General features: G+C 39.5%; 4 protein-coding genes across 4 annotated transcripts; all 4 read left to right on the top strand.

Annotated features, from left to right (window-relative positions):
• Positions 1-4,471: 4,471 nt before the first annotated feature.
• On the top strand, positions 4,472-6,675 carry LOC306996801 (uncharacterized protein). The gene is made up of 5 exons (XM_079609693.1): positions 4,472-4,503; positions 5,159-5,691; positions 5,782-5,936; positions 6,021-6,071; positions 6,256-6,675. Exons 2-5 carry the CDS (start codon positions 5,444-5,446, stop codon positions 6,528-6,530), a joined length of 729 nt encoding a protein of 242 aa, XP_079465819.1. The 5' UTR covers positions 4,472-4,503; positions 5,159-5,443; the 3' UTR covers positions 6,531-6,675.
• Positions 6,676-13,487: 6,812 nt separating this feature from the next.
• Positions 13,488-15,496, top strand: LOC306997280 (uncharacterized protein). Its single transcript, XM_079610512.1, has 6 exons — positions 13,488-13,759; positions 14,261-14,359; positions 14,445-14,516; positions 14,608-14,685; positions 14,768-14,863; positions 15,037-15,496. The coding sequence occupies exons 1-6, from the start codon at positions 13,566-13,568 to the stop codon at positions 15,476-15,478; spliced, it is 981 nt and encodes a 326-aa protein (XP_079466638.1). The 5' UTR covers positions 13,488-13,565; the 3' UTR covers positions 15,479-15,496.
• A 512-nt stretch (positions 15,497-16,008) lies between these two features.
• On the top strand, positions 16,009-17,342 carry LOC306997281 (uncharacterized protein). Its single transcript, XM_079610513.1, has 6 exons — positions 16,009-16,199; positions 16,312-16,335; positions 16,413-16,622; positions 16,720-16,811; positions 16,952-17,056; positions 17,133-17,342. Exons 1-6 carry the CDS (start codon positions 16,043-16,045, stop codon positions 17,229-17,231), a joined length of 687 nt encoding a protein of 228 aa, XP_079466639.1. The 5' UTR covers positions 16,009-16,042; the 3' UTR covers positions 17,232-17,342.
• Positions 17,343-17,399: 57 nt separating this feature from the next.
• Positions 17,400-19,195, top strand: LOC306997282 (uncharacterized protein; the record flags this gene model as incomplete). The annotated part of the gene is made up of 4 exons (XM_079610514.1): positions 17,400-18,415; positions 18,504-18,585; positions 18,672-18,836; positions 18,925-19,195. Exons 1-4 carry the CDS (start codon positions 18,376-18,378, stop codon positions 19,193-19,195), a joined length of 558 nt encoding a protein of 185 aa, XP_079466640.1. The 5' UTR covers positions 17,400-18,375.
• Between the last annotated feature and the right edge of the window lie 5,030 nt (positions 19,196-24,225).

Below are 24,225 nucleotides of genomic sequence, written 5' to 3' on the forward strand. Positions count from 1 at the left end.
CTTTCAATTAAACTGTCTCTAATAAGCAGTCTTATTCCGCCTATTTGCAGCTCATATGATTCTGGTGTAGGTGTGTGTTGATGAGCCATTGTAATCACACTGGCCCGATCCTCGTCTTCAATTACTGGTATTGTCAAGCGGATTTCTTCCGCTTGTTCAAAACCGTTGATACCCATCTGGTATCTTTTAACTCTTTCCATGTCTGTTACGTGTCCTTTTTCTCTTTTTAACGCTTTACCACACATGTCATAAATCTCTATTTTACCTTCATCTTTTTTGCTAATAGTTTTGATTATATTTTCTGCCTCTGGAGTTTTGCACTGTAATTGTATTGTACAGTGTTCATTTTTCGCTATTTCTTGCATCCATTGCAATATTGCTAGACCAACTTCACTTTCTGTGAAGTGTCCTGACTGCAATCCCTCCTTTGAGGGAAGCCAAAGGAGTATTTCTCCTGCGTCCGTCTCCTGGATTGATGTCTCTGCCTGTAAAGCTATTTTTTGCCATCCTAATACACGATAATCTCCCCATGTATATGCCTGAATAAAAATATTGCTGGATTTTTATTTAGCTTTTGTTGCAATAGCTTAACCTCTATTATCTTAGAGCTATTTTAGTGATTTCTTCACTTTTTATATAAGCCTGTTATTGTTGTCTTCACTCTTTAAACGAGTTTTTCTTATGTGCACATTCAACCCTCTCTGGGTTTTAATATTATAAATTTTTCCACTCTCTCGGAATTTTTATTTGTATATAATGTTACCCTCTCTGGGTATGCATATAGCATTTATTTTATTTATTTTTCCACTCTCTCTGAATTTTTTCTCTCACTAGAGCGTATTTGCAAATAATTTTCCTCGCAAAATATAGTATTTTGACCCGTTCAGGGATTTTCTTTAAATACTCTTTCCGCCCTTTCAGGGCTTTAGTTTTGCGTAATCAACTTATATGTAATAATTTCTATATTACATCAACTATTTAACCTTAAGCATTCACGCTTACTCTATTTGTCAAGCGCTCAATTGTCTAATTCTGGCCAGTAATTAGACAATTAAAGCACGTTGGGCGCCATGTTTTATGGTGTCTCAAATATCCTTTACACCTTTTACCTATTTATTCTTTATTCTCAGGTAGGTAAGGAAAGTCGAATCTGGACAATACCATAAGCATTCAAAATACTTACAATTAGTTCAGCAGACTTCCCTGTGGTCAGTTCTTGCTTAAGGTCCTTAAATAATTATTCAGACAATATCTTGCCAATAATATAATATAAGTTTTATTAAAGTTAACAAGCGTTATATCAAAGTTAAAGTTAGGTTACAATAATAATAAGTTTCAACAATCAGCTGGTTATACAGGCGTCGAGGGACACTGCGCTATTCAGTATCCAAAGTCTTCAGTCTCTCTCTCAGCCTTTATATGCAGACTCCGGAATGCAGGTTCCAAACTCTCTCCTGACGTCATAAAGTGGAGTTCTGCCAACTTCTTAGACATGGCTCTTAGCTGCTTACGTCGTCTTCTATCACGGCGCCTCCGACTCCTCTTCCTCTGCTTTCTTCTCTTAGTCGTCTGCAATATATACTTTATCTAGTACATTTTCATTAATCATAAAACTATTTCTAATACATAAGTACTTTCTACTCTAAATCAGTCAACACATACATTTCATGCAAGTAAGTAATTTTCTTAATAATAGTAAAATCACATAGTACATATCTTGTTCAACAACACTAACATGGTTACATATATCTATCTTAGCAAAAGCATTATTACTATTTAAGTTACATCACTACAAAGCAAATCAAGCATTAATCAAGGCAGTTTTAATTGCAAAATCATCCTCTATATTAACAGTTAAAAAACAAACACATTTTTGATAAGTGATTAGCAACTGATTGAGATCAGTGACACAAACAACACCTGATCTCATTTTTGTTGGCCTTGCTTCTGCCACAACAAATGTGTCTTATAATTACACAGTTAAAGCAGCCAAATAAAAACTAAAGTTTAAGTCAAGGGTCAGGAGCCCAACTAAAGCAAACACTGATCTCCATAATGGTAATGTCAAATGAAACAACAACATCTAAACCTCTGTTAATTCTCAATAGGAATTTCAGTAGACGTATGAAAAAATGAATTAAGTCAATCTGGTTAATAATAAGTGAAGCTGGTAATGCTATTTTTTGAGTTGTTTAATCCTTCTCTGCTGAGATCTTTAGAGAGTTCATGTCTTCTGTGGCTGAAGTAAGTTGTAGTTCTTGTGTTTCGCTTTTTTATCTTCTTGTTGTTCCTCTGTCCTTGTCAGGTGTTCATCACTAATGCTCAATCATCAGTTAATTAATCACTGAATTATATAATTAACTTCAACACTGCTTCAGTGTTACTCCAACACCCTGTAGTGTGGACACACAAGTGTTCATTTAAAACTGAAGATTTTGCAGTGGGGTTTTTAAAGCGTTAAATGTGTCAATAAAAATAAAAAACAGAGTGAAGTGTAATTTAACGGTAATCAACTGTTAACTAATTTACGGCATAAAACTGTAGAAAAACAGCATTTTACTGGCAACCCAGCTGCCAGTAGATTACCGTAAAATCAAGGAAAAACAGCAATATTCTGTAACATTTAACAGTCAGATTTACTATACAAAAGAATTTAATTTAACAGAAATATTAGTAAAAGTTCATAGAAAAAAGTTATGCGAAGTCAATAACTGATAAAGAGAATAAATATTAAACTGAAGTGTTTTATGTGTTTTGCACAAGATGATACAGGAGAGATCTGTTAGTTTAATTAATGAGTTTTGTGGGTCACCATTGTGCTGGAGAGTAGAGCCTGTGCTTCAGTCAAAGGTGAGCAGAGTAAAACTGATGTTATGCTGCCCGTTGCTATATTTAAACGCAGGAACTGTGTAGTTGCTGATTCAGTGACAATCTCATTGCTAAATACTTTAGCACATACATGTGTGTTACTGTTCGCTAAATGCGAATTGCAAAGATTCTAGTTAATGTCATGTTTTTAATTAATTCACGATTACACATTAGATGTTTGCACTATTATATTAATAGTTATTATATTGCTGGTTCCGCCCAGCACAAGATCCTCACCGCTGGTCCCGCCCAGTCCAAAGTCCTCGCCGCTGGTTCCGTCCAGCCCTGAGTCTACACATCGACATCAGAAACGGCGGAGGGGGAGGACCACCAACCTCGCCTGTGCAGCTCGCTGTCGCCCCGGAGGCCGTGCTCTTGCAGCCTGCTGTCGTCCCGGAGGTCGCCCCGGACGATCCCACCATCAGTCCTGCCACGGCCAAGAGGGCTGTCTTCCTTTTTTATGCGTTGGCGGTTCTGCATGCATGGAGGAAGCACACGTCTGCCGATCCAGAGACTGCTCACGTCACGTCTTCCTGAGCCGGTGTCTGTTGCTGTTCCTGAGCAGGTGTCTGTTGCTGTTCCTGAGCAGGTGTCTGTTGCTGTTCCTGAGCCGGGTTCTGTTCCTGTGCCGTTGTTGCCCGAGTGGTCGTCTTCGCCCTGGTCGTCTCCGCCATGGCCGCCCGAAGGACCTGCCCTGTTCCGGCCGCCTGCACAGCCGGATCCGCCCTGGCCACCTGAGGGAAGGTCTCCGCCGTGGCCGCTTGAGTGGTCGTCTCCGCCGTGGTCGTCTCCGCCGTGGCCGCCCGAGGGGTCTTCACCGCCGTGGCCGCCCGAGGGGTCTTCTCCACCCTGGTCGCCTGCTACTGGCCTACTGTTAAGTCGTCACCTCGTGTTCCTGTTTCCCTGCATGGTCCTGGCCCTCCCATCCCTCCCTCCCTCGGTTCTTCCACATTCCACCTTCCTCTTGGACTCCTGTGTTGTCTTGTTTTCTGTCATGGAGCGTCTGGTAGCCGCTCCGTAGAGGGGAGGTTCTTTCACAGTGTCTGGTTGTGTTTCCCTGGGTTATCACTAGAGGTCCTCATTCTCACGGTGTCATTCACATTAGACCACATTTCCCAGCATTCTGTTCTGTCACTTATCTGATTATTGCCCTCAGCTGTTTCCCGTCACCTTGTTAGTTCTGTGTGTATTTATACCCTGTCTGTTTTAGTGTTTGTTACGGAGTCCTTGTCTTTTATCACACCACGTCTGAAGTCTGTTTCTGTCTGTTCATTGTTACTTGTGTTTGGATTGCTTATATGGATATTGACCTCTGCCTGGACTGTTTTGTGAGTATGGATTTCCCCATTAAAACTTACTGCATTATTGGATCTTTTGTGTTGCCTGAGTGTGGATCGTGACAGCCGGCGCCTCCGTTGCCTCGGACGTCATTCACTGTTGTCAGAATCACGAATCACCCGAAATAACGCTCCCTTGCTGTTTTACTCGATTTAACACAAACGTTTTTTTAAAAACGCCACAATTTTCTCTACACTGGTTATTTTTTTGCCTTTTTGCGTTATTTGTTTGCCTTTTTGCTTTCTTTTTTTGCCTTTTTGCAGTTTTTTTGCTAACCTGCACTTTTTCGTTGAGCACGTAAGTTAGCATATTTTCCCTATCTCATGTTTTGTCTGTATTTAAAATAAGCATATCATACGCATTTTATCAATGTTTACTGCATGCAGAAGAGGCGGGAGGGAAAAAATCAGCTTAACAGTTAATATATCGAGCAGTTCATAAACTTGCGATGACGTCTGGCCGCCTAAAACTTATAATTTGGTATAAAATGTAAAGTTTCATTCATGATTTTAATCGACACCCAGTAAATGTGCTGGTTTTCTTTCTTTTAACGATGTGCAATGCATGCAGAAGAGGCGGGAGACTAACGTTAGCTATCGAGTTCATAAACTTGCGATGACGTTTGACCCGCCTTAAACTTATAATTCAGTATTTAATGTACAGTTTCATTCATGATTTTTATCGACACCCAGTAAATCCACTACAGGAAGAATTCTTCTGATGAATGTGTTCGTTTGACCCTTTACTCACTTTATGTCAGTTTTATGATGAACTGTGGAAAAAGAAAAAGAAATTTGTTTAAAATAATAAAAATGTATAACTGAAAAGAAAAACAATGTGCACTAATGCCACCGATTGATGTAGATAATGTAAATTTTTCCATGAATATTTATTTTGTGTATGGGGTTTTCAGTGAATTGTTTGTCATAAGATCATTGCTTTACTGTTGCAGAATGGAAAGCACACCCACCCTGCGTGTGGAGGCTGGAGAGCTGGTGCTTAGGCCTTCTAAGCGGGTAGCCACTATGGAGAAAGCTCACCTTTCTCAAGTGGCTAAAGGGGTGCCCTTTGTCCCACAGTACCCTGAGGCTGTGCTGGGGGAGGCCAAGGTCAGGGTCATCCAAGGTGGAGGGAATCCCTTTGATGACCTGCTGGTGGCAAGTCAAAGTGCCATCCAGTTTGGTCAATACAGAGGGAAACCCTTCAAATGGATGCTAGAGAATGACCTTGGCTACTCATGGTCCTGTCTGGGCATCAGCGGGAGCGTGAGGCTGGCAGATTGGACAGAGGTGCCCTCATGGCTAACAAGGATGCCTTTCTTCAATATGCCTGCACATTTGAGATGGTTGCAGAAGCCATCAAAGTGCGCAGGCAGAGAGAGGGCACATTACCTGGCTGTGAGGGTGACTGTCTGGTGGGCTTTGGGGTCAACAAGAAGAGCACCTACAAGGAGCTCTATGAGGCTAAGGACAGGGAGAAGAAAAGGTAATATGTGGTTCTGTTTGCTTGTTAATTGTATTGCTGTTTTGTATTTATTATACTCTTATCATGTAAACTATAGTGTTTCTTATTTAGCAAGATGGATGCCTTGAAAAAATACATCTTGCTGAGGGACCAGCAGAGGAAAAGAAAGTCATCTTCTGCATCCCAGCCTGCTGTCCCGCATCCTTCGCGTTCAGCTTCTCCTCCTCCCACCCAAAGCTCCCATTCCCAGCCAGCCACAGCACACGGTGAGTTTTTAGATCTATGAGTGGTGTAATTCTATGCACGCTCTAATGGAATTATGAATAACATTGCCATTTTTCTGCCCTCAGAGCCAACAGATGAAGATCTGCTGGCTTCAGCCATGGAGGTGGAGCTCCAGGGTGAGTGTTTTGTTTTCTTTTATGTGTAAAAAAAAGAAAGAAAAAAAGAAGATACTCACCTGATCATATGCGATCACTAATACATGTACTAACATCATATAGCATTGTTATGTAACCACAAATGTCTTCAAATTATTAAATAATTAGTACTAATTACAAAATTAAAATGATGTGTTCTTCACAGTACTTCCACCACCTTCAACGCCGATCCGCTCACCTCGCTTGGAGCAAAGAGCCGCTCAAAGGCTGGTGTCGGCGGCTTCCGAGTATTGCTTTCAGATGAGCAGACGTTCTCCACACGCATATCACACGCACGTTAACACGTCTTTAAGCTTGGTTAGGAAAGGAATGACACAAAGCGAGCGCCATATGTGTCAGGGCGTGCGTGTGTCAGGGCGTGTCATGCCCGGCTATGCCGTGCTGGGTGTGTCTCTCCCTGGCTTGGCCAGGTGTGGGTAATTAAGCCTGCATTGCCTACTGCTGATGTTCTGTGTCACTTTTAGGTGGAGTTGTTGCGGTGGGTCGTGCCATGCTAATTGGTGGACTGATGAGAGAGTCGTTAAAATCACTGCCTTCCAGTTGGCTTGGTCTCTCTTTCTGCTATTTCGGCCCGACAATGAGAGGCTGGCGTCGGTCGGCGCTCCTTGCCAGTTCTTTGTTATTTTGCTTCCCATTTGCTGATTTTTGTAAATCATTTATCAATAAACCAGCATTTTAATTAAATATTAAGTTCAGTGTGGTCTCCCCTATGTCAACTCTGCTTAGAGCCAAGTGGGCTTGACAGCGTGCGTGTGTGCGTCAGACACCCTCAGAGAACAGATGTCATCCTGATAACTTTCACTAATTTGGACTTCACTCAGGTATCACAGAAACAAAAGAACACATATGTGTGTGTGGGGGGGGGGGGCGTGAGTGCATGCGTGTGTGCCTGCATGTGTGTGCGTGCATGTGCGTCAGCAGTGATGGACGAAGTACACAGACCATGTACTTGAGTAAAAGTTGAGATACCTAGTGTAAAATATTACTCCAGTAAAAGTGGAAGTACTCCCTTTAAACGTCAACTTGAGTAAAAGTATAAAAGTACTTGGCTTCAAATGTACTTAAGTATCAAAAGTAAAAGTAATTTGGTGTAACGTAGTTCCAATGTCTTGCTATGTCCTTTATACACTCAATCAAGTCATTTAAGATAAAACAAAACAAAAAAACCCACTTACATCACTCTGAAAATACAATGTTTTCTATATTTGTGATATCTGGTACTGATATCTTTTGAAATTATTGTAAGCACATCATACTAAATGGAAACCACATGATTAGGAATAAATAGGCTGGGGGGAAACCACATTAGACACGTATTTCTTTAACAATTTATTGTTTGAAGTAATGTAGAAATCTTACTCCTTTATCACATGGCACATTCCTCCTTTACTATATCACAGCTGTGAAATAACGTGCAAAGACGTATTTACTCAAGTTTACAAAGGATGTCTTTTTTCCAATTTACTAAACATGACTCCTTACAATACAGCTGTGTATGTCCACTCTAAAAACAAATGTTAGTGTTTGCATAAATCACACAAAAACAGAAACTAACACACCACTAGATTTCCCTGAAGACTTACGAACTACTAATTAGTAGTGATGTGCTATAACAGAAGAATAACAGAAATAGTACTGTTAACTGTATGACCTACCTAAAGCTAAAATATTTTTTGTTTAGTTTTGAGAAGGAGCTGATTTTCAAAATTTCTGGCATCCAATCTTGCCCTTCTTGGGCTGAAAATCAGTCCAGCAGTGCTAAAGAGATGTTCGCATGCAGCAGAAGCTGGTAAGGCAGTGTTGATTTTAAGAGACAATTTGCAAACCGCAGGATAAGATTGCAGTATCTCTTTGTTGTCTACTTTAGAGGCAAGGTACCCTTCTAGCTGTTTAACACTTTCCTGCCCATGAGTTATCTTCATGCTTGAAAAGAAGTCATCGTCATCTGAAGCACTCGATCCATTGGCTGGTGGTGACTGATGTGAACGTTCTTCCTCCAGATGGTCCTTGATGTAGGCAAGTCCTAATATACAACATATATTGGGACAGATGCCAGAAATCATGTTATATAAATGATAGGGCAATTCCGGTGTACAGTACAGAGGAAAAAGAATGAACTAATTTGGAGTAACATGAACAGTTATGGATAGGCAGCTAAAGCTAACATATGAGGGCAAAGATCAGTTTCTATGCCCCATTAGATCAGCTTTACTTCCCTGGCCACAACTCAGGTTGTGTCAAATTTCCTTGTTCTTTTTACTGAACAACATGAACAGCATGTAGTACCTTGAACAATAAGGCTATGGGGTCCATCTACATCAAACATGCCTTTTAGGCATATTTATGAATCCTGGTCAAACCCCCCCCCCCCCCCCCCCCCCCCCACCCTTTTAAGTAAATAAACTTATATAAATGTGCTTGTTTAGTTTTTTTGTTTACTTTTGTTTTGTGAACTAAGCGCATGACATCTGAAATAAAAATGCAACAAAACATATGTACATACATAGATACATACCTAGGTTTAAAATGGTAAATGGACTGCATTTATATAGCGCTTTTTCACAGACACAATGGCTCCCAAAGCGCTTTACATTTTGCCTCACATTCACCCATTCATACACCGACGGCGGTGTCAGCCATGCAGCTCGTCTGCAGCAGCTGGGGTTAGGTGTCTTGCTCATGGACACCTCGACACTTGGTCAAGGGGAACCGGGGATTGAACCACCAACCTTCCAGTTTGTAGACAACCTACATGAACCACTAAGCAACTGCCGCCTAATAATGCTTTAAAGGGGTCATGACATGAGAAACCAAATTTGCCTTGATCTTTTGGTATATAAGAGGTCTTTGTACCATTTAAACGTCCTGCAAGTTTCATAGCTTAAGACGTCCTCCCCATTATAAACGAATCATTTATTTAATCAAGCTCTAAATACAGCTCGTTCTGGATCCATGGTAAGAAGTGACGTCACGGTACGAAGTGACGTACCAGCGTTTGCATAATGACCGCCTCCAGCGCAAGGCAACTACGCTTTAAGCGCAAGGCAACTACGCTCATTTCGTATCGTTGTCGCGCCTCACAAGTGTTCAGTCGACGGGACAGCGAGTGGGTCTGTGTACAGGGAAATTACGATGCCGCAGATGTGCTGTTCCTGGCTGTGGACAAACAACATCTTTGAATACGCTGCGAAGGATCCAGTCGTCAGGGAAAAATGGATGCACTTTATTTTTTGCGGACGTCTCAGTCACGGCAGTGTTAGTTTAAGTGTTTGTTCTGTACATTTGAAGGATGACTGTTTTGAGGAAAAAATCCCAATATGATGCTTGGCTTTGCCAGAAAACTGTTGCTCAAAGATAAGTCCGTGCCGACGATTCTGGGCTCAACAACGACGACGCAAACTTACTTTTTACCATGGCTAATATAAACAGATTTGTATAAGAGAATCTTGAAAATATGTCGCCTTTCTAGTAGGCCTACATGTGATTAGTTAAATAATGTTAAACTGTTAGCAAATTAAGCTATAGGATAATTATGCAACAATAATCCGTTTTCAAGTGTCTCGGGTTAATTTTTTTTTATTAATTCAAAATAGTTTCACTTTCCATGTGGACACGGGCTGATCCAGTCTTCGTTGTTGTGGTGATGGTTCATTTTCCTCTGATTCCAGCTCAAACATAATAAGGTTTTATCATTGCAAGAGCCATCGCTTCGCATGCATCACCCGCTAATAAACAGTTGCGCCGAATCCGCAACTGTTCTGGCTGGGGCGTTAATAATTGATGCACAGGCACTGACGTTAGCCAATCATATCAGTGGGCGTTAACACTGAACTCTTAAAGGGGAAACACCCCCAAAACAGACTGTTTGAATCAGAGGATGAGAAACAGGGTGGGAAAAGGTCATAAATCACTACATTTTAAAAGTTTTTTGTAAAAAAAACTATAGTAATACTATAATTGCACCTAAGGGAACATAATAAAAAAATAAAAAAAAACATGTCATGACCCCTTTAATAGGTTCTCATCAGATGTCCAAGCTGTTCTAAATTTTGGGAGCAGGATGGCAGCAGCAATAAACTCTGGTTCTGCCATCATGTCTTTAAAGCACTTTTGTAGTCCCTCAAGGGCTGCATCCACCAAAGGTTTGCAGTACCTGGAATTAGAGGTGGGGGAGAGAAGCTGATACAGTACAATATCACAACATTTACAGCGTGCATTTATACTGAGACAATATCAATAACAACAAGCATCCCAATACTTACAGTTTTTTTACAATCGCTATGACAGTTTTTCAATACATTTAACAATTTTCCTAAACTCTTAACACACCAACACACCTAAAACACACAATTGGCAAAACGGTTAATTTCAAGCTCAAAATCACACATTGTAAACTAAACTCCAAAACTAATTTTCAAATAATACACTAACACAATACACTGAAAATCATGTTTCAAAATCAAATAATTATTCAAAACACTAACACATGTTCTCTTCCAACAGGAACATTTAGTCAATCATAACACAATGACAACAACAAAAAACACTAACATCAGCTGAAATTACAGAAACTGCATTATGTTATGTGTCAGGTCTGCCCTTATACAATAGACAGTATATTGTATTGAATATACATTTTTCTCTACATTTTTGTTTTGTTGAGTTTGGTAAATGCATGCCTTTCTTTTCTTTTGCTGCAGAAATTCAATGCAAAAAATTAATGACCATCTCAGAGTAGCTTTATGTACAGTTTATGAAAAAAAGTTTATGAAAAAAAGACAGAATTGCAGCAGTAAAAACTTTATTTGCAAAAGAACATTACTGCAAAATATACCTCTCCCTTGTCCTGGTCCTTGCCCCACTCCTCTCCCTTGTCCTGGTACTCGTCTTCCTCTCCCCCGTGGAGGCATTTTTCTTTCTTTCTTTCTTTCTTTCTTTCTTTCTTTCTTTCTTTCTTTCTTTCTTTCTTTCTTTCTTTCTTTGTGTTGCTCTATATTGTTCCTCTTCCACACAAGATCAGCCCAAAGAGTACTCTTTTACATTATAACATATGGTCATGCGATTGAAAGAACCTCAACACCTGAGTGTAATTCCTAGGATATCAGCTGTAATTTATATATTTGCAAAACTCCATCATACACCACTGCACACCACTGACCGATCAGACCTCCATCTTGGGATGTGACAGGAAGTGTACTGGTTGTGGGGGTAGCTTCATCCCATGGCTGAAACCTGACCGTTTCTGGTGTGAAACAGTTGCAATCATTGGGTGCAGAGCAAAAACAACTAAGAATCCTCCATAACATCTTGCTTGGAGAATGAGAGGTTATCTGCAAGGAGATAAAAAAAAAGTCTGTCAGAGCATTCAATTACCGTATTTTCCGGACTATAAGTCGCTCCGGAGTATAAGTCGCATCAGTCAAAAAATCCGTCATGAAGAGGAAAAAAAAACATATATAAGTCGCACCGGACTATAAGTCGCATTTATTTAGAAATGTATTTCACAAAATCCAAGACCAAGAAAATAAATTTAATCTGGAAAGGCAAGTTATTCAGCTACACAATGGCACACAGAACAACAGGCTGAATAGGTGTCCGGCATGTTAACGTAACACAGGGTTTCCCGCAGCACTTTGGAACTAAGCAACACACGCCTGCCGCCTTAGATTCGTCGTCAACAAAAAGTATATGAGCGATATCCGCCGTGTTACTCTGTCCTGTATAGAGCTTAGATTCTCCCGAGCCCGATATTTCCCCCCGCTATACTCGGGCCGGGCCCGTGATCTAGAGAAGTGCGGCGCGGGACTAGATTTGATGGCCGAGTACGAGCGCGGGCGGTATGCACTCACTATGTGTGTGCGGGCTGCGGGAGAATGAAACGATTAAATATAAATGTCTATGTATAAAACATATAAAAACGAATAAATTGTTATTCATCTGTTGCAGAAACGCAACAAGAAGAACTAAAACAAAATAGAATACAGGCCAGAGTTTCTATTTGTAACATGTTTGCAGCGTTGAGCGATGTAGCCAATCACAGACATATGTGTTGATTTCTTGAACGCAATGGCCAATCAGAAGCATTTAAAGTAGGGCTGTCAAAGTTAACGCAACATCATATTAACGGCACTAATTATTTTAACGCGCGATTAACGCAGCGCGTATTTTCAGTTTGACCCGTGGCCCATCCCTAGTTGGAGAAATGGAGATACACAGTGTTGCCAACTTAGCGACATTGCAGACCCCTTTAGCGATTTTTTTCTCTTCAATAAAGCGCCCAAACCTTTAGTTTCTGAGAATCGCCGGTACTCTCCCAGCACGCACGCACCTCTCTCTCTCTCTCTCTCGCTCGCTCTGCGTCTCGCGCCATAGAGAGGAGCAGCGCTTTAATTCAGTTAAACACAGATATTATGTTGCTTCTCTATTTTACATGCACTTATAGCAGAAATCACAACAGAGATATTGTCTTTATCTTATGTGTATTTGATTTCATCTGACGACGGCTCGATTATCAGGATTGTTGTGCAGATTAACATCTTGGAAGGGAGAGCTGGTTATGTTTAATGGGTCGCGTTTCAGTCACTATTTCATATTCATTCCGTTGTTTGACAACAGAAACAGTAAAATATACCAATGAAAACAGTTTTATTGAGAATTTAGCTTCATCAAAATGGGCACAGAGAGAGACAAACTAATGTAATAATAAATAATAAATGTACATTTAGCATTTTCAGAAGAGCTGCCCTGTCATGCAAAAATCTAAACATGTTTGTTTTAGTAAATTGCTCGGTGCAAAGAAAGAGAAGTAATGGGAACCTGGTATTTCTTTATTCTTTCTTCATGTGTCTAATAGACATGAACAAGTTCTTTGAAAAACATCTATGACCTTTGAAACATGTCTCGTCTTCATAATCTATGTTGACTATGGTTTCAATAATAAACATACATTTGCATAAAGCATCCATATTTATCCATGCCCATAATGATTTGAGTATTATACAAACTTGAAAAGTATTAATTTAAGGTACATTTAGAACAAATAAAAAATGTGCGATTAATCACGAGTTAACTCATGGCAAGCATGCGATTAATCGCGATTACATTTTTTAATCGATTGACAGCCCTAATTTAAAGGTGAACTAAGTAACTTTTTTACCTTAACCGAACAGCTTTGGAGTCATTGTAATGGTTATATTACTGATTTAGGGTTGAATGGTGGTCGTCTCGCACCCCCCTGGTGACTGTGAGCCGCAAAACCACCCTTGCAACTTTGGGCCGGCGGGCCGCCCAGGATACGATACTTCCTCAGTGTTAGGAAGTATCGTGTGATATCAGGTCTCGCGAGGTAACGAATTGCTTTACGGCACTGCACGCGTACACGCCCCCATCCATCGAGTATCCGGCTAGCTATAAGGAAAAGGTAACGCTAGATATTGATTTCTTCAAGTTTTCGTAATGGCTGAGCATGTAAAAAAGAAGAAAGCTCGGAAATCTTTGTCAGAGGACCAAAGAAAGAGGAAACGGGAGACTGACCGAGCGAGAAGTCAGACTAGAGTTAATATTGGACCGGCTTTTTCAGAATGGAGAGAACTGAAAGAAACCGAAGCCTGCAAAACCGATGCTGACCTGGCCTTCTTGCTGTTGCACTTGTAAGTATCTTTAGAATAAACTGTGTTTAATGTTTGTATTTCTTGTAATTGTGACCTCAGGATGTTTGCTATTGTCTGTTTAGGTTTTTATTATGGTCGCTGTCTGTTACGGGGTTACTAGTACGCTAGATTTTCATTAGTAAACAAACGTGTTTGTTTTCTGTAGTGTTTTGACCGTTCCTCTATCCGGTTTTATTTGTGTTACTGAGATCGCCTATAAATCGATATGAAATTCTTCAAATTATGCTTTAGTTTAGCTTGTCGTCTGCCTCAGAATTAGTAAAGTTATATGTTACCGTGCTGACTTGACATATAATAAACCGATACGAGAGCTGCTAGCTAATAATGCAACTTTGTATATTGATTTACCCACATGTACACAAACAGAACTGTTAGTAAACTAGAAATTTCATTGCAACTTCACACATGCAACTCCATCTGTGCTAGTTTGACCTTGTGTATAAATGATAAAAGATGGATACATTTCGTTTTTCTTTTTAGCTACAAGCATTGGCAAGTGTCATCAACTCCGAGTAAGGGGCACCCCAGACCACCACTACCACCGGTCTCAAGCTTCACGGAGGAATCTGACCGTGATCAGTATGTTCCTATCTAATAGCTTTACTAAAACTAGCTTTCATGGCTTTGCACATGCATAACTATAAATTACCATATTTTCAAACAGTGATGTAGCCATTCCTGAGCTTGGTGTTCGTCCACTAATTGGAGAGGGAGAAGTTTGTGCTTTGGAGTCAAGGTGAGTGTCTTTCATTGGGTCATGTTAATTTTTTTAACTATATTTCTATATTATTGGTGTATGTTCACATATATTTATTGGTTGATTGTAGCATGCACTCCTTGGACATTACTGAAGAAAAATGTGACTCTCCAGATGAGGGGGGTGGTGATTATTTGAGGAGAACCTTGTAAGTATTTCACAGCAATGTTTCATATACTCACACTGATCTGTCACTCCAATCTAAGATGTATGTTGTTTTTCACACACAGCATAGAGATGGATGATTTTTATGGGGACCCTAATAATTTGAACTTGGAAGACGGGGACAGCTCGGACGATGATTTTTTCCCTTCTCTTCATCTACGGTATTTTACTTGCTGTACATTTTGTGTAGAAATAAAGCTGCCTCATTCATTCCTTAAAACACCTTACATATGAAACTGAATGATGAAAAATATTTGAACAAGTCAATTTTACATTTGTTCATATAATGAAGTACTATATCATCAATGTACTCATAGTTTGTCTCTTTACACAGGACTGTTAAAGCACATGATTTGACGGAAATATCTATGGATGAGGCTGTGCTTGATTTTGAAATGCCGGATCCTCCAGATGAGGACATAGAGAAATTATCTGAGCAGCATAAAGTTGTTTCTGAGGACGACCTTGTTGGAAAACAAGCCAACATCACATATAATGACAACCTCCATGCACTGGCCATGTACTTGAGACTTCCAACAGAAAAGTGCAACCACAGAGACAAGTTGTCTGGACCATCCCCTGGTGCTCAGCCATTCCGGGTGACACTGAAACCACGGGGTACCGGAGTCGTTTTGGAATGGGTAAGATTATTGTGTGAGCGACTAACCTCAATGCTTGTCGGCCCAATCCTCATATCCCATTTGAAAACTGTATGGGGCAGATGTATGGGGCAACTCACTTGGGGTCAGCTGATGTTTATCAGTTCAGCTGTGTGAATTAACATACCTATGGCATAACAGTTGGGTTAAAAAAGCTTCAAAAAGCCAGAGTATAGCGGGGGGAAATATCGGGCTCGGGAGAATCTAAGCTCTATACAGGACAGAGTAACACGGCGGATATCGCTCATATACTTTTTGTTGACGACGAATCTAAGGCGGCAGGCGTGTGTTGCTTAGTTCCAAAGTGCTGCGGGAAACCCTGTGTTACGTTAACATGCCGGACACCTATTCAGCCTGTTGTTCTGTGTGCCATTGTGTAGCTGAATAACTTGCCTTTCCAGATTAAATTTATTTTCTTGGTCTTGGATTTTGTGAAATACATTTCTAAATAAATGCGACTTATAGTCCGGTGCGACTTATATATGTTTTAAAAAAGTTGGTTGTATTGTAGCATAACTATCTTTTAATAAAATTTGAATGTCTTTTCATTAGAAATGCTCATTCGGACACATGGTGTGGCGTTGGAATTCCCAGCCAACACTATAATTCGGTATGCAGTCTGGTGATTTCATGTTGTCTATGAACGTTCTCCTGTCTGGAAATAACTACCGAAAAGTGGCCATGCTTTTTAAATTCATGAACATGGGGATGGTTGCTGAGAGCACATACTTCAGAATTCAAGACTCCTACTGTATTGAGCCAGTTCAGGAGTACTGGGAAGCAACTAGGGCTGAAGTCATAGATCATTTACGTCTAAAGGACCATGTTGTTGTCTTGGGTGAGTTTACTTTCAATATAACCTCAATTACATTGACATGTTTGTGATTAGCTATAAATTAACAATTACATCTCGAAATTATAAATTAATGTCTGTTTACTCTATTCACTAGGTGATGGCAGAATGGACTCTCCTGGTAGGTTTTGTAGTATAAATTGTTTTAGTAGTAGGATTAACAATGTTCACATGCTGACAGATTTATTTATTATGCAGGTCACTGTGCACAGTACTGTACGTATACGACCATTGAACAGGATTCCAGAGACATTGTGCACATTGTCTCTGTTGACAAACGTGAGACCAACCGGAATTCTGTAATCATGGAGAAGGAGTGTTTTGTAAGGACTATGGATGCACTGCTTACAGAAATAAAAATAAAAGAAGTGGTCACTGATGCCCACTCACAGATCACTGCCTTGCTGAGTAAGAACTTAGTATGACTTATTACTATTATATGCAGAACAGATTTGCATCATACCTAAGTTGTAAACTGTTATTGTTTTGTTATGTTTTTTTACAGATCCAGAGCGTGGAAAATACAAGGCTTGGGGTATCCACCATTCACTGGATATTTGGCATGCTGCTAAAAGTTTAAGCAAGAAACTTCGACGGGTAAGCTTATATCCCCCCCAAAAAATGTATACCGTGATTAACCTTCAACATGTTGGTTTGTCCTAATCATGGTATAGACATAACATGACATAAGACATATATGTTTGAAAGTTAAATATTTACATTGTTATTTTAATCAGGCTGGATCAATAAAGAACCAAAATGGAATTATGGTGTGGATAAAAGACATTGTAAATCACTTCTGGTATTGCAGAAAACAAGCCGCAAACGAAGAGCATTTCAAGGTATGTTATTTGAATTTATTTTGTCATATTGACTCATATAGTTTGTGCCTGCATAATTTGTATTCCTTTTGTACAGATGATGTGGGTTGGTGTGCTACACCATGTAAGCACTGAGCATTCGTGGGCAAGTGGCTTTTGTGAGCATGAACCTCTTGAAGAGGGCAGTGAGAATTAGAGCCCTGCACGGGCCTCAAATCTAGGCCCTAGCCCGGCCCTGGCCCGAGACGCTCAGGCCCTAGCCCGGCCCGTGTCCGACAGCTCATCATAATTATCAGCCCGAGTCCGACCCGAGGCCGTTTTTTTTTTTTTTTTTATAAAAAAATATAGGCTACATGTAGCCTGGTCTAGGGCAAACTAACTATTTGCAGCCATTAAAATAGTTCCGTTTTGTTAGTTATGTTTCTTTTCATTTCTTTATTAAGTTAATTTAGACAAATGTTCGGTTTCTTTTAGTTTTTTTTATTGACGACCAAGCAGCCGACAGCGAGTTAAACATGTTTGATCCATTTAGCCTCTCAAATCAACACTTTACTTGGCTACAATAAAATCCATAAAACACCAGCATATCACACATAAACAGTTATAGTTTAAACGTTTATTATCATTTTTTAAAAGCTGAGGCAAACTGCTCTGCTGCTCACAGTCGCAACAGCGCTCGCAAACGAAATGAGCTATAGCCTATAAACAAATCAAATAAATGGCATTAAATTAAAAACAAACATGCACATTATCTTACCTCAAAAATCAAGTCTTCACTACAGAACATGGCCATTCTTATTTCCAATAGTTTCCAACAGACTGATGAAAATAAAGTCGTTTTCAAACGAAAGCCAACAAGACAGCCCCCTAACATGGCTAAGAACAGTTACAGAGCATCGTGAAGAAAAATCACAGCATCCACAGTGGAAGGTTTTAATCCAGTCGTACTTTTTTCTTGAACTATTCCAGCTGCGCTGAAGTCACACTCGCTATACTTCTGCTGCTGGCGGGGTACCTAAAAACAGCGAGCCGGTCGCGCAAATCTTGGGTCGCGCCGCCGGGAAACCTGTGTGCGTGCGTGCGTGTGTGTGCGCGAGCGCGAGCAGACTGTCATGTGTCAGTCATATGTCAGTGTGATAGGTTTAAAACGTCTTTCTATGTTTGTTTGTCCATCGTCAACTTCTCATATTTAATTTTAATACAAAAATATGCTATAAAAAGAAGGATAAGTCTAAAACAGGCCCGAGGCCCGACCCGCGTGTGAACTATGACGTGAAAATTGGCCCGAAGCCCGGCCCTAGGGGCGTAAATAAGTCTGGGCCCGTCGGGCTCGGGCTGAAATGCAGGGCTCTAGTGAGAATAAGCCCTGGATCATTGCAGGTAATATCAAACAGACAATGAATATTTAGGATATAGTGCCCTGTAAGGATGCAGTTATTTTACTCCTAATGATGTGGTGTGAATACAGGTTCTGCGGCTCATCAGGCACTAACTGCCATCGTGCTGGAGAAAAGGTGGTTGACACAGGTGAAGAAGTTCATAAACTTCAGGTAAGCATCTACAGTCAAAATAGCCTTATTTTATGAGCAGATTGGATGGTTATTCATGTGTTTTTTTTTGTCTATTTCCCACACAGGACCACATCAGACCTGGAAAGCTTCCAGAACCACATTTTAATGTATGCTGCAAAGCGCATGTCATACACGCCTTTTATTTACAAGACCCGGACTTTGCTTGCAGCTATCGACTACAACAAGCATAACCGACGGCTGCCAGCACGCAATCGGGAGGGACACAAGATGTAAGTTGTAACTTATATATATAAAACCTGTCTTTTGTTAACAATCTTTTTATAAATAATTCATATTAAAGGCTTCTTTTATCTACAGGTATCGGCGGTCGTACAATAAAAAATCAAAGACTTGGGGGGTGTACACAGTGAAGGAAAAAAATCAATACTCCTACATCCCAGACATACAGAGAGCCATTCTGTCCAGGAGGATGAGAAGTGGTACCGGCCTTCCCAGAAATGTTTCAATTAGGCCTGACGACCCAAGACGGCTGGGTCTTCTTGCTTCAGTACAGCCACCACCCACTCACGAACTTGTAAGAGGACACATAGCGAGAGGAAACATAGTGTCTGAAAACCCACAAGACTAACGGAACTGCAATCTTCTATACAGAAATGTATAGATGAAAATATGTCATGCAGCACTGGCAATCATATGTTTGATTCTTGTAATTTATTATAATAAATATATTTTATATGAAAAAGTCTGTAATTGAATAACTGAAACACAACAAAGTTGGGGCAAACATATTTATTTAAAATGGTTGAAAAGATAACTATTTACAAATATAATCAATTTAAATGATTATATTTACTCTAAGCGGCGCACCCTGTAGCCAGTATAGTGAGCCCTGGGATCAGGAAATGTGTCCCTGATCTTCCACACACAGCAACTTGGTATAATTATTGAAAGAGTAAACACCACTAAATTTCTCGGAGTCTTTATTGATGAATGTCTACAATTTAAATATCATATTGATCAGTTAATAAAAAAGTTATCCAAATACGTTGGATTATTTTTTAAAGTAAGACATTTTCTGCCACAGTCAGCACTTGTCATCTTATATAAAACCTTGTTTGAGCCTCATTTAAATTATTGTAATGTCATATGGTGTAATACTTTTACGAGCTACCTGAAAAAAATACAGTCTTTACAGAAAAAAATTATACGGGTATTAACGTGGTCTGAGCCAAATACCCCCTCGCGTCCATTGTTTCATCGTCTTGGATTATTAAGACTTACCGAATATAATGTTTTTCATAATGCCTGTATGATGTTTTTGGTTGTTCATCAGTTAAATTACCGATTGTGTGAACTTGTCCCAATCAGTCGACCCCATCATACATATCACACAAGGGAAAAACATTTAATTACTGGTAAAATAAGACGATTGAAATGTACGAGCCTGAGTGTAGTCTGTAGAGGTCCTCAGATTTGGAACGAACTTGAGGAAAATCTTAAATTGTTGCATTCTGTCTCCATCTTCAAGGAAAATCTTAAGGAAAAATTGCTTTTAACATACACCTTCTGAACACTTTGTAAGTGTTATACTTGAGCTGGGATCGTCTGTTTGCTTGTAGTGTTTGTGTTTTGTTGTATTTATTATATTTGTTTATATGTGTTTATGGATTGAGTTTTTTGTTTGTATATTATATGTTGTATGTTGTTATTGGGCCCCCTTCTAAAAGCTTTAAATAGCTTCTTTGGGGTTTCCCCTTTTTTCACACAATAACCATTCTATATTGTACTTAGTATGTGTCTTCAAAATGATAACGTGAAAAATAAAGAAAGAATATATAACCACCCTATTGCCCACACCCAGGCGACCATGCTGCTACAAGACAAACTGTCTATAGGCTGCATGTCGGAATTGTCTCTGCTCGAGTCCGGGCTCCGGGTTGTCCGAAAGTGCAAAAATTTCATTCCATGCAGCTCGGGCCAGCCGCAACACACCTTCATCCAAAATGTAATATTGCATGTATGCCATCTGACTAATGCAATGTTGCAGGGATTGGCGACAGCACACTCTTTCAATATCTGTGTCCATCTCCCTGCAATTTTGGCAAGTGCACCAGTGGAGAGCCGCTGGGTCTGGGACTGGGTCAGGATGTGCATTAATGACATTACATCATTACATCAAATAAAATTCCTGGGGTCCTGTTCAAAATCTTCTCAAGCAATTTTACTTTTTGTCCAATCTCTAGATAATTAAGTTTTTCCTTAAAAAAAAAAAAAAAAAATTATTGGAAAATGTTTATTGCAAAATGTAGTGAATCTGAATTATTACTTTCTTGTCTGGTAATAAACCAACCTTCATTTCAGCCATGCGCCGCTCCTGCAGCTCCTTCATCCTCCTCTGGTTATCTTGGTCAAGATCCTTAGATCTTGCGCCTTTCCCCCCCGTCTGATATCTCCTCCTGGGAGTTTTGGGTTTTACAATAGTACCTATTGCCTTTGCAGCAAACTCGGACGAGGCAGTTGAAGTTGAACCCTGCAATATCAAATAATGAACCACTGTTATTATGAAATTTCAAACCAAACGTTATGAACGAATACATTATAGCCTTACCATAGTACACGTATTCTTGCAAAATAAATAAACAAACTAGGCTACGTGTTTGACTTTGTTAGTTGTTATGATGGACAACTCGGATCACCGTCAAAATTATAAAAGAATGTAACGTAACATTTATTTTGATAATGCATAATCTAAGTAGCTATACAGATGGTACTCAACCAGAATGCCTATTACCGCCGCGACAGGCACCGCGGCGAAACTACTGCGGTAAAAATAATCCAGTCGCATTTCAAAGTCATTCGCGAAATGACCGCCAGGTGGCGCAGAGGGACATTGTGCAAAACAGCAGCTATTGCCGTATTTTGAAATGTAAGCGGGGTTAATGTCAATTAACAGATGAAATAGGCTACTATAGAACATTGTTTAGGACAGAAAAATAGAATCATAATTTAAAAATAGAGACGAGAACAATATAGCCTTTATTTCATATTGTAGCCTAGACGTCGGTGGGCGACATAAGCCTATTGCCCGTTGGGAGCAGCGTGATAAAATAATAATAATAACAAAAATAACGAACAAAAATAAATTAGGTGCAAAGAAGCTGATTATTTGTTTACCATTCTATTGAGGAATGAGACGGATGATGAGCGCTTCTCTGCAGAAGACCGGAGAAACCGGGCATTTCTAAATGAGTAAATTCATGGCCGAATGGTAGAACTTACGTATCGATCATTTGGATGACACGGGTTCGAATCCCGTACAAACAAAGATTATTGTACATTTTATATTAGCCTATTAATGCATGTCATAGCCTATTATTAATGCAGACAATCAAACAAACAAAACATTTTTTTATACAGGATTGACTTTTTTTTTTGGTTTCTATAAAGAGTTTGTAAAACATGGTTTTAAGCAAGGTGCGATTTGCCAGGGGGACGGGGATTTCCTTCTGGTCTAAACATCCCTGCTTCTGCTGAATTATTTTAATCCCCCTCCCTCCACAGTAACCAATGCTATAAATTACTTCACCAATAGACCATTTAAAATATATAAAATAAAGATATGCAACAGGCACGTTTAAACGACAAACAATAAAATCAGAACCAGTTTCAGTTCATGGTTCCAGTGCCTTAATGCATGCACGGCTTTCAAAATGTCACAAAGCGTTTTGAGATTATTTTGAATGAAATATTGAAGTTTATAATTAAGTATTTTGGCACACCACGCCGAGTGGCGCTATCCATTGTTCTAAAGTCGGGTTTTATTCTGGCATGTTGAATTAGTGTTCGGCAGACCCGGCTGCGCGTTCATTTGGATTTATTTTTCTCATAACAGACAGCTAAAATAACTTAGGCCCTTTAGGCTACTCCGTAGTTTTTTAGTCATACAGATCAGAGTAGAGTAGCCTACATCGTTCAAAACTGTAAACTTTTATTCATATTCAAACTTTTATTCAAAAGTTTATCTGTCGTCTCTGTCTCCGGGAACTGCGCGTCACTGAACCGAAAGCCACTTTCCTCCGCTCAGTCACGATAAGAAATCGGCTATGTCTAAAGCCTTTAAATGTCTAAATATTTAATAAATGTTATCTGATTAGGTAATCCGTATGAAACCGAGAGGTGCAGATCTACTCAAAAGCTGTGAGCGCTTCCCAATGATGAACAGACAAGGGTGAAAATATCACTATAATTAAATGTAGTCTAGGCTAAATCGCCCTGAATTAAATAGTAAAAATAGATCAGATAATTTATTTGTCGAAATGTTGCGATATGGTTTCATTTAAGTTCATAAATAGCCTATTATATAAATGTTATTTAGTTTAGCAGCAGCACGAAGCACTGTGGTTCGAGATTTATATATAAAAAAAATAATAATAGCTAATTCACAAATCGCGCACCCTGGTTGTAAGGATCCAAAGATCCCCGTGGAATTTAACATTGAGTTGAACATTGTATTCATGACAACAAATGAACATGCCTTTGAACAAATGAACATGCGTTTGTATTTAGGTTTGCTTGGAAAAAGCTGGCCCAAACCTAGGTAGTGTTTTATTTCTTCAATTATTGACATAATTAAATGTTTATTAATAATCTTTTATGACAGAAATATTAGCCTATTAGCCTACATGTAGCCTAAATAATTTAATTATTTCATTATCAACACTTTACTAGCCTAATGCTATGTCTAGAATGAAGTGTGAATTGCGACTTCTCTTTGTTTTAAGTCGGTCTCAAACTCAGATCGCCTGTGGGGGGTTGGGGGTTTAGGAGGTGTTAAATGTTCCGTCTTTCATATGGAGAGTGAGTCTGATGACCAGGCAAAGGCAAAATACTTTTAAAGATAAATCTCTCGATGTGTCCAAATGTAGGCCCTTAAATTATAAATATTGTAGTTTTATGTAGGCCTATTGTATTTAAAGAGGTCTCACACACACTTTCAGTTGAAGTGTTCAATCCATTTGTTTCAACTGGTTTTGTAGAATTTTAACATGTTTGAGTAGTGTGTTTGTCAACAATCTGGCATTATCTAAACATGAACTATCGACGAAACGCGTTCTTGCCAACTAAACGAATGCGATGAGCAGCAGATACAGAGCGCTTATTCGCGATCCACCTCGTTTTATTGTACGGTGAATTCAACCAGGCGTTCTGTTTGAAGCAAGACTCAATCATTTGTTACAGTTTTTTTTTTCGTGATTTGTATGGATGACACACAGCGACATCAGTATTATCTGTATAACGGGGTTTTACCCTGAAATCTTGTTTAATGTCGAGAGAGACCCGGCGCGCGCAGTGCAGGGAGACTAAATAAACTAAAATAAAAGAGATCCAGCGCGAGAGAGAAGCAAAGGAAATCTTAATTTATGTTGCTTTGAACTATTTTCGTTTTGTAGACTAGCCTACTGTTTTAATTGTTTATTTAGCTGCAATTTCTTTGGCAATACAGATTTAAAATGTCGCAAGAATAAGATTCTGTTTCTTACTTAATAAACTCTAACTCGATGTAACCCTGTTTTAAATAAATAAACTGCTCCCGACACTTTATTTAAACCTTGAAATGTCCAGGATCTGTTTTTAAAAATGTCTTCATTTGCTATGGCG

This window comes from Phoxinus phoxinus (genome assembly GCF_949152265.1).
Source record: "Phoxinus phoxinus genome assembly, chromosome: 4".
NCBI lineage: Eukaryota > Metazoa > Chordata > Actinopteri > Cypriniformes > Leuciscidae > Phoxinus > Phoxinus phoxinus.